This window comes from Desmodus rotundus, chromosome 6, assembly GCF_022682495.2.
Source record: "Desmodus rotundus isolate HL8 chromosome 6, HLdesRot8A.1, whole genome shotgun sequence".
Taxonomy (NCBI): Eukaryota; Metazoa; Chordata; class Mammalia; order Chiroptera; family Phyllostomidae; genus Desmodus; species Desmodus rotundus.
In genome coordinates this window covers 90,770,296-90,787,008 of record NC_071392.1, presented here as the reverse complement: position 1 = coordinate 90,787,008, position 16,713 = coordinate 90,770,296, and the positions used below count along the sequence as shown (strand labels likewise).

Genomic DNA, 16,713 nt, shown 5'->3' with positions numbered 1-16,713 from the left:
AAGAACTCTTCTAGCTTTTCAGTTGATTAGTATTTTCTAAGTAAATGTGGGTGATGTTACCTGCTAATGATGACAGTTTTGTCTTATTTCCTCGTGGTGTCAAAACTGCTTATTTTTTAAATTTACCTTAATGATGTAACATTCAGTATTTTGTTGCATGGCCTTCTTTTAAAATTTGACCCCATATGAAATTTTGCTTTTGTGCTCAGTGGGAAGCAGAACTGTAACCTGCATCTTTAGAATGGTTAGGTAGTTACCTGAGTTTTCATGATGAAATCCGTGTTTTCCCTCCCGAGTTAGCCATTGTCTCCATTCAGCGACACACACCGGGAACCTGTGTCAGGTCTGTTGCTGGGAGGCACGGGGAATGCGGTAGTAAGTGGAACAGAGTTCCAGCCCTCCTGGAGATTTCGTGCCCGTTCCGTGAGACGACAGGTAACTACGCAAAGGCCCCGAAGTGGAACATCCTAGGTGTGTTCACGCAAGTGCGGCACAGTCGGACAACGGTGTGGTGGGAGGAGCGTGTTCTCACTTGATGTCAGAGGTAATCAGGATAGTTCCGTCGGGAAGGCTGCTGTATGGGATTTTATCCTAGGTGTGAAGAGCAGCCATGGGAGGATTGAGAGGAAGAGACAACCTGATTTGATTTAAGGGTTTAAAAGATCGTTATAATTATTCGGAGAGTCTGTGGATCAGTCAGTGACAGTGGAAATGGGGGCCATGAGTTGCGTATAGCCAGTGGTTAAGAATGTTGGCTGTGGAGCTAGAGCTAGAGCTGCTAATGTGGGCATGTTCGTTATCTTCCCTGGCTCCCTTTTATTCGTCTGTAAATAGAAATGGTAGTAAGAGCGCCTCTTGCACACTAAATACTCAGTAAAGGTGAGTTTTAGAAGTCCCGCTGTATTAATAACAAAAAAGTGATGGTGACATCAGGCTGTTAGCAGTGTAACCAGGGAGACGTTTCATATTTGAAATACATCTGGAGGGTGGAGCTGAGGGGATTTGCTGATACGCTGTGTGGGGTATGAGAGAGAGGAATCTTGCGTTATGAAGCCAGGCGACTTGGGTGATTGGTTGGTGCCACTCTTCCCAGAGATTGAAACCCCGGAAAAGAGCACGTTTCAGAGGGCAGGGTGTGGAATCAGATTTAGTTCTTGACATGTTAACTTTGCAATGCTAGTTTGAATCCAGGTGGAGATGCTGAGTCGGCAGTTAAATGAGAGCTGAAATTCAGGGGACAGGTGGGGAGTGAACTGGGGCATCAACAACATGAACACCAAGGGACTGGGTGAGACTCTGTGGGGAGTGGGCCTCTGTGTGGGGGGAAGAGACTCTGTGCTCAAGCCCTGGACGTTCCTCCACGGGAAGGTCAGCACAGAGCAAGGAAGGGTGTGGTAGAAGTATCAGGAGAGCGTGACGTCCGAGGAGCCAAGGAGAAGTGGGTCACTTGTGTCCTGGGCCTGTGATGGGTGCCTGTGCAGTGCTTCTCTGTGCACAGCACCCAGAAGCGGGGGCTGGCCAGCAGTCTGCTAGTGCAGGCCTGATATCTCGGTGGTGCTGATCAGGGTCAGGCTCACCCATGGGCAGATTGCAGTCCAGCTGGGAGCTCGCTCTCTTTCTGCACCTTGGCACTCGTGCCGGGTTCCCGGCTGCCCCTCAGTATGGGGGGGACTGGAGAGGCCACCATACTCAAACTGGACCCCTTGCGTGTGGGCTGTGTGTGTTTTAAAGTGAAAAACAGGCTGTGATTTTTTTCTTGCATTTTCCTAGATTTGATTGGGTATGACAACTGTAATATCTGGGGAAAATGGGTGGCAGAATGTGCCTCTTTTTAATTCCGTGGAGCAGGTCTGTGGTTTACAATAGATGTTGGTTATATGTCTTTGATTTTGCTATTGGCGTAAGGCCAACCTTGTGGAATGAGTTAACACATCCTGAAGATAATGTAGAATTAGTAATATTTATCTTAATTCTTAAATTGTTTGATAGAATTCATCAGTAAAGCCACTTGTAGCTGTTTGTCCTTTTTCACTTTGTCTTTAAATTTTGGATAGATTTTCTTGCTGTGTCTTTAAGGTCAGTTATGTTTTCTTTTGCCATTTCTAATTAGATGTTAATCTTTCAAAGTGAAATTTGATGTTAACTCAATGAGTTCCACTTTGTTTATATTTAATATTTTCCATTTCTCTCCTCATACTCATTTTCTGTTCCGTTCTTGAGTATATGAGGCATATATACTCAATAGCTGGTTTAACATCCAGTCTTGTCCCTTCTATCATCTTCGTTGTTTTCTGTTTTTATTCCTTGAGTTTTCTTCGGATTATGACTCACATTTTCCTGCTTCTTTTTTAAAAAGATTTTATTTATTTTTAAAAGATTTTATTTATTTTTTAGAGAGGGGAAAGGGAAACAGACAGAGGGAGAGAAACATCAGTGTGTGGTTGCCTCTCATACCCTCCTCACTGGGGACCTGGCCCACAGCCCAGGCACGTGCCCTGACTGGGAATCAAACCAGCGACCCTTTGGTTCACAGGCCAGCGCTCACTCCACTGAGCCACACCAGCCAGGGCTCCTCCTCCTTTTTATACCTCGAAAATTTTTATTGGATGCCACGTACTGCATTTTTGTTGTTGCGGAGAGCTAGAGTTTATTGTAATGCTCTCGTAAGTGTTGAACTTCTTCCCCTTGCCTGGCAGTGAAGTTAGTTGTGGATCATTTCCGCTCTGCTGAGACTTACCTGTGAGCTCTTCTAGGTCTAGAACAGCATGGGTTGGCCCTGCTCCTGACGGCGTGGCCCTCTGCTAATCAGTGGGGCCTGGGTGCTCTGGCGTTCCGAGAACCCTGGGGCTTGTTTGTGTTGCAGCCCTTCCATGACTGTGCTGTCCTTGAAGTTGTTCTTGTCCAGCCCCGCGGGCTTTTACACCACCAATTGTACAGAGTAGTATCCAGGTAAAAACTCACGGGCCCTGATGCAGGTTTCCGGAGCCCTTTTCCCTGTGCAGTGCAGAGATTCCGTCCCAGTTTGTAGCCTCCTGGATGGATGGTTTCTTTTCTTTTTTTTTTTTTTTTTTTTGCAAGTCATTTCTTTTTTTTTTTTTTTTTTTTTTTATTTTTTTTATTTATTTATTGTTATTTAATTACAGTTGTATGCCTTTTCCCCCATCCCTTCACCCCACCCCAGGTGAACCCACTTCCCTCCCCCCTCTCCACCCTCCCCCTTGGATTTGTTCATGTGTCCTTTATAGTAGTTCCTGTCATCCCCTCTACCTACTGTCCCCGCCCCCACCCCCCACCCCCGCCCTTGCTATTGGATGGATGGTTTCTGTTCCTCCTCTTCAGCACAGTTGCCAGTCTGAGTTCCACTCGGCTGCCGTGGAAATGAACTCCACACAGCCCTGGTGACAGCAGGGCTCACCTGGCTTGTCTCCCTTTGCCAGGGAGCCCAGGCCTGTCCCTGCCTGCGGTCCCGGGTCTGATAATGGCTGTTTGCCATAATTTGTCTGCTTCTCTAATTGTTGATGGCTGGCAGGTAATTTTCAGTCTTCTCGCCCCCACGTGACTTTTGAGTACCAGTCTCCTACGTTGTTTTAGGAATTCAAGTAGTTTTAATTTATAAGATATATATGGAACATTAAATCTTTGTGGTCTCTAGTTCTGCCTCTTCCCGCCCCCCCACATGAAATTTCAAATGATGCTGTTTCACCTGTTTGACCTGGTGTGTTTTATTGACAGATTTCTGATACTAAATTATACTTGTATTCTGATTTACTCATCTTTTATTTAGCTAGTTTATTCATATTTTTTGGCTATATTTGTTAGGGTTCAGGTGTTTTTATTTAATTGTTTTTGGGGGTAGAGGTGACTTTTTGCCAATTTGAAGTTATTCATTTATAAAACCACTTGGACTTTGACCACTTTTTAAAAGTTCTTACATCTCCTTTATTGTTTCATTGCTGAGCATCTTTTCTAAAGTGAGATTAAGTAGGTTTCCTGTTGTTTAACACAGCCTTTCCATTTTTTCACATTAACCCATTATTTCTTATTTTCTATTCTTTCAGTGTTTTCAACTAAATGCTGAATTCATTTGTATCTTTACTTTTTAAGTAATGAATAATTTAATGTGCTGAAATCTGAATACTACTTTGTCAATTTCTAAGTTTTTTATATGTGACATCATATTTTTTTCTTATTTTATGTGTTTTAGTTTTTTTGACTCATCTCTATTCCTTACTTTCAAGACATGAAAATGTTTAAAGGGGTTAGTTTTTGTTTTTAAATGCATTGGATCAAGGAATCCCACTTTACCATGACTTTTGTGTTTACTTCACTGAAGTGTTCATAAATTAAAGTTCATCATGCTTGCAAGGTGGGTATGATGATCATGCTTCATGTTTCGGGTTTCTTTCCTTTGAGTTGTTTACAGGAGTATGCATCACTTTCTTAAAAATACACACACCTGGGCGTCCTTCCTTTCTCCATTAGATACAACAGTATGACCTGGGGTGTGAACTTTGGAAAGAACCTTGTAGGTGACCCAGAACCAGGACTGCAGAGGTTAGCCCACAGAGGGATGGGGCCTGAAACGTGTAGCCATGCCCTGGCTGCTGTGGCTCAGTGGATTGAGTTCCGGCCTGTGAACCAAAGGGTCACCAGTTTGATTCCTGGTTGGGGCATGTGCCTGGGTCGCGGGCCAGGTTCCTGGTTTGCGGTATGCTAGAGGCAGCAGTGTTTCTCTCTCCCTGTCTTCTCTCTAAAAATAAAAATAAATAAATAAAAATCTTTAAAACACAGAGTTTTTAAAGGAGTGAGTTATGACATATGACATAGATACAGGGTCCGGTGCAAATGACTTCCCTCTTTTATTACAAAATCTTTTATTACAAAATCATAAGCATGTTATTCTGTAACGTAACAGTATCACACTGAAGCACACCATGTGACACTTCAGGTGAAATGCTGAAATTAAAACTACGCATTATTACACCCATATTATTCCCCTACCAGCCACTCTCAAGCAGGCCTCACTGTGGGCGGACCCTGTGTGTTAATGGGGCCTGTGCTCATGTGTAGGTACGACGCACATCTGGGTTCGAGGAGCAAGTGACTGTGAAGCGTTGTGTTACTTGTCAGTTTGGTAAGATGTTAGAGAAGTTCTCTGTAGTATTTCATTTTGTGTGCCTTCGACTGGTTCTCTGTGCGGAGTTTAGTTCTAAGCCGTAACTTCTAACATTTAACTCTATGCATGTATTTCTCTGCAGGCCTCGAAGCAGAGGAAAAACTCCCGTGGACGATGAGGATAGCATGGATGGGCTGGAGACGACAGAAACAGAAAATGCTGTGGAAACAGGTATCAGTCAAACCAGTAAAAACTACAGAATGTACATAACGTGCACAATTAGCATTTGTCCGTATACTGAGTTCTGAAATTTCTGGTGCTGAAAAGTGAGAAAACTGAGTTTGCCGAAGTGATAAAGCTGAGTTCTCTTTTTTTCTCCTACAGAGCTGATTTCGTAGAAGTTATTTAATATCTATAGAGAAATGTCTTACTAAAGGAAATTAAATCTGGAATATACAGTAATTCCAGGCACTAGTATGACAGCTCATCATATATTTCCGGCTCAGGGACCATGTAGTGTTTGTTTAAAGCTTAGTGTGTTGTTATGTATGTGAGGGGGAAAAAATATGTTCTGTTAGTGAATAATATTGTGAAATGCTGGTTGAAGCCAGACCAAACGCGTTCTGGTCTGCTGGATTTTGGGTGCCTTAAATAAGCTAATGTGCATTGTGTGCAAAAGGCACATAGAGTGGGTTGCCCAAAAGTAGTTTCCAAAGTTTACATGAAGTTAGTGATTTAATAAGTTGTCAAAGAGATGAGGCTTCAGATGGCCTTCAGAGGCTGTTTGTGTGAGATTGCTGGCCTGTTGTTAGCAGCTGTGGCGTAGACTTCAGATATGGTGACAGGCTTTTTCTCTGAAGTTGAATGTCATCTTGTTGGTGCTTATAGAGTGTCACACAATTTCTAGAGAGAGGTTAGAAAGTGCTATATCTTTTAAAATATAATTTTCCGTAAAATGCTTTTGGTGTCAAATGCGTTGCTATTATATAGTTAGTTACAATTCTTGGAAAGCTTTCAAGTATTCTGCATGGTTCTCAGCTCCCTTTCCAGCAGGGTCCAGGTAGGTAGCCTGATAGGAGTGAAGCTCGGGAGTTCAGAATTCTATGGTTCACCCTTTGGTGCACATTTATTACCAGATTACCTTAAATTCGAATTTATATAAGTTATCCACGAGTTCCTTTTCATAGGATTTTTTTCCCCTATGTTTAATATTTTTCTGTTACTTCCTAGTGAAAGTCTTTGAAGTTTTAAGTGGCATTTTTCAACACAATGATTACAACTTCCTTTAAAACAGGGCTTTCAGGCCGGGCCACAGGTCCCTAGGGTTGCACTTCCTGAGTGCCTCCCCTGTACTCTGAAGACTTAGCACCTGCCTTCCTACTCTCCTCTTCTCCTGTTGCCAGTTTGAATAATCTCCTGGCTCCTTGATTCCCTTGAAAATCTTATTCTCCAACCCACCATGGCCACTTACTCTGTGGCCACATTTTAGTCTTTGTCATTGTGTCACTCGCTAGGACAGTTGCTGCCTCACTCCCAAAGTCTGACCCACAGGGCTGTGGAGCTCCTCTGCCAGCTCAGATTGCCCTTCCCCTACTGCTGTGCCTTCTTAACACAGCCAAGTTCTGCTTGTTAACAGCTGGGGAAAACATAACCTCACTGTGACTGCGTCCATCGTAAATCTAGGCCCTCTGTCTCAGGTGGGCCCTGGTTGCTGCTCTCTGCTCATTCCACCTTTTCTTAAAACCTCTCCCCGCTCAGCTGTCAGGGTTCCCTTCTCCAGACCTCTCACACCTCCTCCCGGTTTTTCATTCTTCAGCCCATGATCTCACCTATTACTTCAGTGAAAAAAGAATAGAAGCAACTGGAAAAGAAATTCCACACCCACACCGAGGCTTTCCTGCCTGTGTCTCTGCCCATCCCTTCTGCTGCCCCTGCTGTCAGCATGGAACACGCCCTCTCTGCGGCTGACGAAGGCTGGCTCTTGGCCATGGACTCTGTCCCCTTTCTTCTCTTGTGGACTCCATGCCTTCCGCTTTTCTGGGTGTCACAAGTCGCCCTCCACGAGTTGCCACTGGGAGCCTTCGAGCACACTGCAGGGCCCCTTCGTAAACCCAAATCACACTGACCCGGCGGCCCTTTCCATCTGCCGCGCTCATCTTCATGGCAAAAGCCATGCAAGCGTGGCTCATGCTCGTGGTGGGCACTTGTTTTTGACCACTTCCTCGTGCTCCGACTTCAGCCGGGCTCCCTTCATCCCACTGCACTAGAACTGCTGCTGTCAGTGTCGCTGTGGGCCCAGGAAGGCCACCTCCGCCTTGATGGTCAGGGTCATTCCATGCAGCTCAGCCCTGGGAAGGCAGGGCTCCTTTTAAAAATCACAAACAAACAAAAACAACTTTCAGGACACCCTATTCTCGTGTTTTCTTCCTGCCTCACTGGTCTCTCTTCAATGTCCTTGCCTCGGCCTCTCGTACATTGGTGGTTTCATCCAGTTTAGTTACTTTAATATGACCCGTGTGCGGGTGACTCTAAAACATTACATCACCAGCTCTGTTCTTGCTTTGAACACAGCCTGTATCTCCAGCGTCCTTAGCATCATGTGCGTGTGCAAAGAGGCTCTCTGAGTCCGTGCGGCCTCTGTGGGCCTATTTATTGGTTTCCTGAACTGTACCGGCCCCGCCCGCCTCCAGTGTGGCCACCGCAGCGCACGCTGTCATGCATTGTTCAGGCTGAATTCACAGCCATGCGCCACACAACAGTGCGTCAGCCAGCGACTGATGGCACATAAACAGAGGCCCCGGGAGGTTCTAATGAGCTGGAGAACCCCTGCCACTTAGCGGGGCTGCGGCCTTCCTAACATTGCAGAGCACATACCACACGTTTGCGCTGGTGCTGCTGGGAACCGATCTGCTGTGCCACCGGTCGGTAAAGCCCGCGCATGCCGTTATGGTGGTAAGCTGTGCCGTCTAGGCTGTGTGAGTCCCTCTGTGACATCCCCACGTCGACGCAGGTGCCCAAGCACGCACCCGTGGCGTTCAGTGGCAACGATGACTGTATGGAGCCCATTGGAAAGCCCTCGGGCTTTACTGCCACAGTACATCCTCAGTTTAACACCTCCACTTCCTCCACTGCGGTCCCTCCAGAGCTGGCCATCACCCGCCACTCAAGTGGACGGCTGCACGAAGGGGTTCTGGCCTGTTCTCGCTGCTTTCACTGTTGCCGCAGTCTAGTCTTGTTCTGCACATAATTGCCAGTGTGATCTTTTTAGACCCAAAGTGAGAGTCTTCTACTTCCCTTCGTCAGCCATCCAAAGCCTCCAGTGGCACTTAAAATAAAATCCGATGTCCATGCCCTGATCCTCAAGCTCTGTGGCTAACCTGACCCTGGCCGCCTGTCCAGCCACATCTTCAGCTCTTCCCCCTGTTCAGGGCTCCAGCCACACTGGCCTGCTTGCTTATTCCCGGAGTGCACCCAGTGTACTCATTCTCGAGCATTGGACTGTTGGTCGTCTTTGCTTGGAACATCACCACAAAACTAAAATTCTGAAACATTAATGTTTTCTTACCTGAAGAGCAGTAAGCCCCACCAGTAAACTGTTCTCTCGCACTCTCTCCTAGGAGATGTCAAGGCAAGTGAAGTTCTGTGAGAGGTTTTACCAGGAGCAGGATGACACGTTTCTTACCCTGGCCTTGTGTGTTAAAGTTAGAGCCACGCGTGTCAGTCTTCGTCTGTGGACAGACTTCCGTCCAGCCCTTGCCATGAGGACACAGGGCGCAGAGAAGGATGAGGAGCAGCTGTCAGAGCCGCCAGCCTGCACACAACCCCGCAAAGAGAGGAGTCCTGTAAACTGTGGTCACTTCAGAAGCGCGCTCGCGTCAGCCGCGAGGCTGCCTTTTCTCTGCGTGGGTCTCAGGCACCTGTGGGTCAGCGCTGCAGCTGACTGCTGAGAAAGCCCTGCTCTCCTTTTGGAGGGGGTACTGTTGCAGTGTCTGCATTTTCCTTTGTGAGCAAAATCGACTTGAATGAAGTGCTAGTTACTTGAGAAGAGGATTCCACTTCTCTTTGAGAATCATCATATAATCAAGGCTTCGTAAACTTGTTGTAGTTAATTGTAATTGGTTAATTATAACTCAGCCAATTATAATTACATTTTTTAACTGTTTAAGTTGTCATGGTGTGGCTAGTGGGAGCCCCTTATGGCTGGCTTCTCAGTCCTTTTTAAACGTCATCTCGAAATGTTTCAAAGCCCATTGCTCTTTGGAAACTGCATTTGCAGGCCTATCTCTAAATTCTTTTTACCTCAAGATCTGAAATCAACTACTCTTTAGAAACTCCTAGTTCTTTTTAGTGGAGAGAATAGTATTAGAGATGAAAACCTAAGCTCTGGGGTGAATATCATGTTTTTGTTGAGAATTAATTATGTTATTCCATTTTAGTGATACACTAGTAAATACATAGACGTGAGAGTGTATACACATGCTTATAAACACCTGTTCACGCTTATACTTTCAGTTTACCTTTAGCTTAATTTTTTAAAATGATTTTATCTTTAGAGAGAGGGGAAGGGAGGGAGAAAGAAAGAGGGAGAAACAGTGTGTGGTTGCCTCTTGCATGCCCCCAGCTGGGAACCTGGCCCGCCACCCAGGCATGTGCCCTGACTGGGACTCGAACCAGTGACCTTCTGTTTTGCTGGACAGCGCTCACCCCACTGAGCCACACCAGCCAGCGCAGAGATTTCTTGTGTACCTCCTGCCCCCACACATGGACAGCCTCCCCAGTTGGCAGCACCCCCATCCGCACGGTACAGCTGTCACAGTGGAACCTTCGTCCGCACATCATTGCCACCCTAGACCTAGAGTTCATACTGGGGTTCCATCTTGGTAGTGTGCATGCCATAGGTGTGGACAGGTGTGCGATGACATGCAGCCATTGTCAGAGAACACAGAGTCATTTCCCTGCCCCCAAACCCTCTGCTCTGCCTATTCATCCTTCCCTCTCCTCCAGCCCCTGGCGGCCCTGCCTCTTTTACTCTCCCCGCAGGTGAGCCATTTACAGAACGCCATAAGCTGTAGTTATACAGTATGTAGCCTCTTCAGACTGGCTGTCCTCACTTATTTCATATGCTTATTTGCCTTCTGTATGTCTTCCCTAGTGAGGCGTTTGTTAAAAGTCTTTGGCCCATTTTTAAATCAGGTTATTTTCTTACTATTGAATTTTAAGAGCTTTTGTATATTTTGGACAACAGTCCTTTATCAGGTATGTCTTTTGTAAATATTTTCTTCTGTTTCTCTTGACAGTGTCTTTCACAGACCAGAAATTTTTAATTTTAATGAACTCCAATTTATTGGTTATTTCTTTTCTGTGTTATGCCTTTGGCGTTGTGTCTAAAAATTCATTGCCAAATCCAAGATCACGTGGATTTTCTCCTCTGTCATCTTCCAGGACATTTGTAGGTTTGCCTTTCACATTTAGGTCTATGATTCATTTTACGTTGATTTTTGCGAAGGGTGTTAGGTCTGTTTCTAGATTCACTTTTTTGTATGTGGCTGTCCACTTGTTCCAGCGCCATTTGTTGAAAAGACTACCTGTTCTCCATTGTATGGCCTTCGCTCCTGTCTCAAGGATCAGTTAGCTGTATTTAGTAGGTTTACTTCTGGGCTCTCTATTCTGTCCCATTAATCTGATCTATTTTTTCACCAGTACCACTCTGGCTTAATTACTGTAATCCATTTCATCAATAGGCTAAAAAAGAAGGATCACAAGATCATATCAACAGATGCAGAAAAAACATTTGATAAAATCCAAAACCCATTCATAATTTAAAAAATATATAAAAACCTGTCAGTAAAGTAGGAATAAAGGAAAACTTCCTCAGCATTGTAAATAAAGAACTGCTATGAAAAGAAACCTAACACCAAGTCAATGTTGGTTCTCTCGCTTTGGTCTTCAGTGTTGAGTTGGTTACCCTGAGTTTCCATACAAAGTTTAGAATCACTCAGTATCCACAAAATAACTTCCTGGGATTTGGATTAGGAATGCACTGAATCTATGATTCAAATTGGGAAGAACTGACATCTTGACAATATTGTCTTCCAATCCATTAATGTGGAATGGAATTTCATTTTTAGGGGGGTGCTGATGTTAATGGTATGTCTTTTTCAAATTTCAAATTCCACTTGTTCATTGCTGGTGTATAGGGAAGTAATTGACCCTTGTATATTAATTAACCTTTGTGTTCTGAAACCTTCTAAAAGCTTGCTAGTTCTAGCTTTCTAGGGTTTTCTTTGGTCAGTTCTTTTGGATTACTACATCGATGATCAGGACATCTGCAAACAAAGACAGTTTTATTTCTTTCTTCCTAATCAGTATGCCTTTTATTTCCTCTTCTGGGCTTACTCTAGTAACTGGAACTTCCAGTACAGTATTGAGAATGAGTGTTGAACCCCCCTTCCTTGTTCCTGGTCTTCGTTGGAAAGCACCTCGTTTTTCACTGTTACAGCAGGTTCCACCCCCAGTTAGGGCGCATGCGAGAACCAGCTAGGGGGTGCATGAACAAGTGGAGTAGACAGATCGATGTGTCTGTCTCCCTCCCTCTTCCTCCCTTCTCTCTAAAATCAATCAATAAATAAAATATTTAAAAGTATGATGTTAGCTGTAGGGATTTTCTTGTGGCAGTTCTTTATCAAGTTGATGAAATTTCCCTTTATTCCTAGTTTACTGATGTTTTTTTTAATTTTTAAAATCATAAATGAGTTTTGGATTTTATCGAATGTTTTTTCTGCATCTGTTGATATGATCTCATGATCTTTGTTTTTTAGCCTATTGATGCAATGGGTTACATTAATTGATTTTAAATGTTGAACCAGCCTTGCATACCTGAGATAAATCCCACTTGGTTGTGGTATATAATTCTTTTTATATGTTGTTGGATTTGATTTGCTAGTATTTTGGTGAGGATTTTTGCATCTGTGTTTATGAGAGATACTGGACTGTAGTTTTTTGGGGGGGTGTTGTTTGTTTTTGTGTAAAGTCTTCGTCTCTTTTTTTGTGTGTTAGGGTAGTATTGGCCTCACAGAATGAGGTAGGAAGTATTCATCTGCGTCTATCTCTCAGAAGACATTGTTTAGAATTGGTATCGTATCTTCCCTCAGTGTTTGGTAGAATTCACCAGTGAACCCATCTAGGCTTGGTGCTTTTTGTAGTGGAAGGTTATTAATTATTGATAGAATTTATTTAACAGGTGTAATGCTATTCAGATTGCGTGTTTCTTGTAATGAGTGTTGGCAAATTACATCTTGTAAGGAATTGGTTCTTTCCACTTAGGTTATCAAGTTTATGGGCCTAGAATTGTTCGTGTTATTTCTTTATTATTCTTTAAATGTCCTTAGGATCTGTAGTGACGCCCCCTCTTTACTTTGTGATGTTAGTAATTTGTGTCCTCTCTATTTTTTTTCTTAGTTAACTTGGCTAGAGGCTTATTGATTTTTATTGATCTTTTCAAAGAACCAGCTTTTGGTTTTATTGGCTTTTCTCTCTATTTTCTGTTTTCAGTGATTTTTGTCTCTCATTTTTGTTATTTATTTTGTTTGCTTACTTTGGGTTTAATTTGCTCTTTTTCTAGTTTCCTAGGGTGGAAGCCTGACTGATTGATTTTGGGTCTTCTTTTCTAATAACACATTCAATGCTATGAATTTCCCTCAGAGCTCTGCTTTCGCCACATCCCACAAATTTTGATAAGTTGTATTTTCATTATTATTTAGTTCAAAATGTTTTCCAATCTCTATTGAAATTTCTTTTTTGATCCATGTGTTATTTAGAAGTGTGGTGTTTAACCTCCAGATATTTTGGAATTCTCTAGTTACTGATTTCTGGTTTAATTCCATCTGAGAACAGACGTGTGTGGTTTCTATTATTTTAAATGTGTTCAGTGGCCCCGGATGTGGTCTCTTGGCGGCTGTGGTGTGGGAACTGGAGAGGAGTGGTGTCCTGCTGCTGGATGGAGTGGGCCACACATGCTGTTGCGTCCAGGGGCTGACGGTGCTGTCGAGTCCAGCTCTGTCCTCATTGCCTTTCTGCCGCTGGGTCCATCTGCTGCTGACAGATGGTGTCAGTGTCTGCATGTGTGACAGCGGACTCGTGTGTCTGCCCCTGCAGGTCTGTCAGTTTTTGCCTTGTGGATTTTGGTGCTGTTGTTAGGTGCATATGTGTTGAGGATTATTATATGTTTAGGGAGAACTGACCCCTTTATGTAATGCCCCTGGTTATCCCTGAGAACTTGACTTGCTATGAAGTCTGCTCCATCTGAAATGGATGTAGCTCCTCCTGCTTTATTTCGATCTGAAACCTACCGTTAGCATTTCCAGGATCCAGTACAACAGTAACTGTAGTCACTGTGCCTGGTATGCTGTAGCTGCAGACCTACCCCATCACTGCATCTTCGAGTGCTCGACCACTGTCTCTCCTCACCCCTGTCCATGCAGCCCTGAGCAGTTACTCTTCTATTCTCGGCCAGCTTGACCTTTTTTATGAGAATTTTGACTTGGTTTGTAAGTTTCTGTAGGCTACAGACTTTTCAAAGTCCCCCCGGAGAGAACTTTTCCCACCCCTGGTACGCCAGTTCCATTCTCAAGAATCTGGAGAGTCGGTGAGCGTTGGCTTGAACCCTTCCTTCCATGCCTTAGTGAAGCGGGGCGGGTGACATGTGCCTACCGCATTGTTGGCGGGTTCAGCCAGTGCTCTCAGTTCACGCTGGACCTGGGCTTGCTCAGGAGCCCCCACTTCTCACAGGGGAAGAGCGTGCTCACAGTGCACGCTGAGGGTTGGCTTTCCCGTTGTGCGGACTGGGCTCTCAGCTACCCAAGTCTTCTAAGAATCTCCTCTTCTCCTCTTCCCTCTGTGGTTTCCAGCCCCAGCCCCTGCCAGAAATTCTCCTGGGTCATTAGACTTCGCTAAGCTCATTTTTCTAGGGTTTTTACATAGCCAGAAGTACCTTACTTCTCTAGGGAGATACTTTTAATGGATACTGCATTTTACCTGAAAGCGTAGACTCATTCTTTATCTCTGAAGCAAAGCTCCTCACTAAAGGCCGTAAGGAGCTTCTGTTTGGCCTTGTTTTGCTTGTCCATCACCCCCCAAAACCCTTCGTGCTGTCCCTGTAGAGTCATGTCTTTTGCTCCCTGAGCCCTGGTAGCAGCCGATCTGTTCTCTCCCTCATAATTGTGTCTCTGAGAAGTCCATGTTCATAAGATGCAGTGTGTAACCTTCTGAGACTGGCTTCTTTCATTCAGCTTTATACCTGTGGGATCCATCCACGTCGTTATGAGTATCAATATAAATTGTTCCTTCTTATTGCCAAGTGCCGTTACTTTGTCCAGATGTGCCACAGCTTGCATAACCAGTCCCCGTTGGTGGACATTCGGGTATCTTAGAGAGTTAGGAACGTCCATGAATAAGTTTTTGTGTAAAAATAAGATTTTGTAAGTGTGAATTTATTAACTTTAAAAAAAATATATTTTATTGATTATGCTATTACATTTGTCCTGGTTTTACCCCCTTGCCCCCTCTCCACCTAGATGCCCCCCTCAGGCAATTCTTTTTTGAAACTGTCTCAGCTATTCTTTTTCCTTTGCCCTTCCATACATATTTTAGAATCAGTTTGTCTTTATTTACAAATAATCCTGCTGGGATTTGAATTGAAATTGTGTTAAACTTGCAGATCAGTGTGGGGAGAATTGACATCTTCACTGTGTCGAGTCTTCCATCCTGTGAACCTGGCGCGCTTCTCCACTTGGGGCTGCTTTGATATCTTCCATTGCCACTGTGTAATTTTCATTGTGCAGATCCTGTTCCTGTTTTGTTAATTATACTAATTATTTGATTTCTTGGGAAGCTGTTATAAATGATACATTTTCCCCCATGCTCCCTAAGCATTTATTAGCAAGCAGGCACAGCTACCGAAGATGACAATTTCACAGGTGGATATGGTCAGGGATGATGCCTACACCCTCAAGCCCTAAAGGTGTGGCCTCCAGCCTGGGTGCTCCAGACAAGGCTGGAGTGTCTCTAAACCATTTTAGCCAGTCTGAAGAGATGGACTACCGCTACTTTCACAACCATTGTCCATTTTTAGGGCCTGTTGTGCTGACCAGAGAGTCACTGACGTCACCAGTGAAAGCAGTGTTAACATCCACCATGCTAATGAGCACGGTCCTGGCAGTAGCTGCTGGAGGAGTGTGGCTTCCCCCGAAGCTGGGTGGGCTACTCCCACCGGCCTGGAAGAGTGAGTCAGAGCATAGCCAGCACACACACATCACATGATGTGATTTTACAGCGGGTTACAGATAGCAAACACTGCCCTTCCTCACTGGGTTGTGTGTGGAACGAGTCACTCTAACCTTGTGCAAATTGTTGAAGAAATGATACATTTTAAAAAACAATTTCAGTTGTACATTGCTAATACATAAAAATATGGTTTACTTTTGCATTGTACTCTGCAGTTTTGCTAACTCACTATGTATATCATGCGAGCTGCAGGCGTTTTTGAAGGTGTCCTTTCCAGCTTATGAAGTAAGTGTTTAATTCATTAATTTTCCTTCATTATTAAACCAGCAAGTAAATGTTTTAAGGCTAGTATGTCTTTTCTCTTAACACAATTTCATGTGTTTTCCCTGGGTTTGGATATTATTTTTATTCTTATTTTCTGAATGGCTTTCTTTTTTTAAATTATATCTTACTGATTATGCTATTACAGTTGTCTGATTTTTTCCCCTCCTTCACCCAGCACCCCTCACTCCCTCAGGCCATCCCCACACCATTGTTCACATCCATGGGTCATGCATGTAAGTTCTCTGGCTGCTCCATTCCCTATACTGTACTTCATGTCCCCATGGCTATTCTGTAACTACCTATTGGTACTTCTTAATCCCCTCACCTCTTCACGCCTTCTCCCACAGCCCACTCCCGTCTGGCAACCATCCAGCAGGTCTCCATATCCATGATTCTGTCCCTGTTCTTCTTGTTTGCTTTGTTTGTTTTTTAGATTTAACTGATCATAGATATGTACTTATTACCTTTTTATTGTTCATAGTTTTGATCTTTTTCACAAATAATTCCCTTTAAAATTTCACATAATAATGGTTTGATGCTGATGGACTCCTTTAGTTTTTTCTTCTCTGGGAAGCTCTTCACCTGCCTTTCAATTCTAAATGATAGTTTTGCCGGGTAGAACAATCTTGGATGTAGAGCCCTGTTTTCATGAATTTGAATACTACTTCAGTCCCTTCTAGCCTGCAAAGTTTCTTTTGAGAAATCAGCTGACAGTCTTATGGGAACTCCCCTGTGGGTAACAACTTCTTTTCTCTTGGTGTTTTTAAGGTTCTCTCTTTATCTTTAACTTCTGGCATTTTAATTATCATGTATCTTGGAGTGGTCCTCTTTGTATGCATTTTGTTTGGGACACTCTGTGCTTCCTGGACTTGCATGTCTGCTTTCTTCACCAAATTAGGGAAGTTTCATTATTTTTTCAAATGGATTTCCAATTTCTTGCTCTTTCTCTTCTGGCTCCCCTATGATGCCAAAGGTTGGTGTGCTTGAAGTCC

At 43.9% G+C, this 16,713-nt stretch overlaps 1 protein-coding gene across 14 annotated transcripts in view; it reads left to right on the top strand.

Annotated features, from left to right (window-relative positions):
* Nucleotides 1-16,713, top strand: part of KMT2C (lysine methyltransferase 2C) — a 208,016-nt gene that overhangs the window by 51,082 nt on the left and 140,221 nt on the right. For all 14 annotated transcript variants that reach the window (XR_008427049.1, XM_053925983.2, XM_053925995.2 and 11 more), the window contains one exon: nt 5,259-5,347. Coding sequence is in view for 13 of the 14 variants with exons in the window: in XM_053925983.2 (XP_053781958.1) it covers nt 5,259-5,347 (89 nt within the window). In the remaining variant the exon portion in view is untranslated. The remainder of the gene's footprint in view (nt 1-5,258; nt 5,348-16,713) is intronic.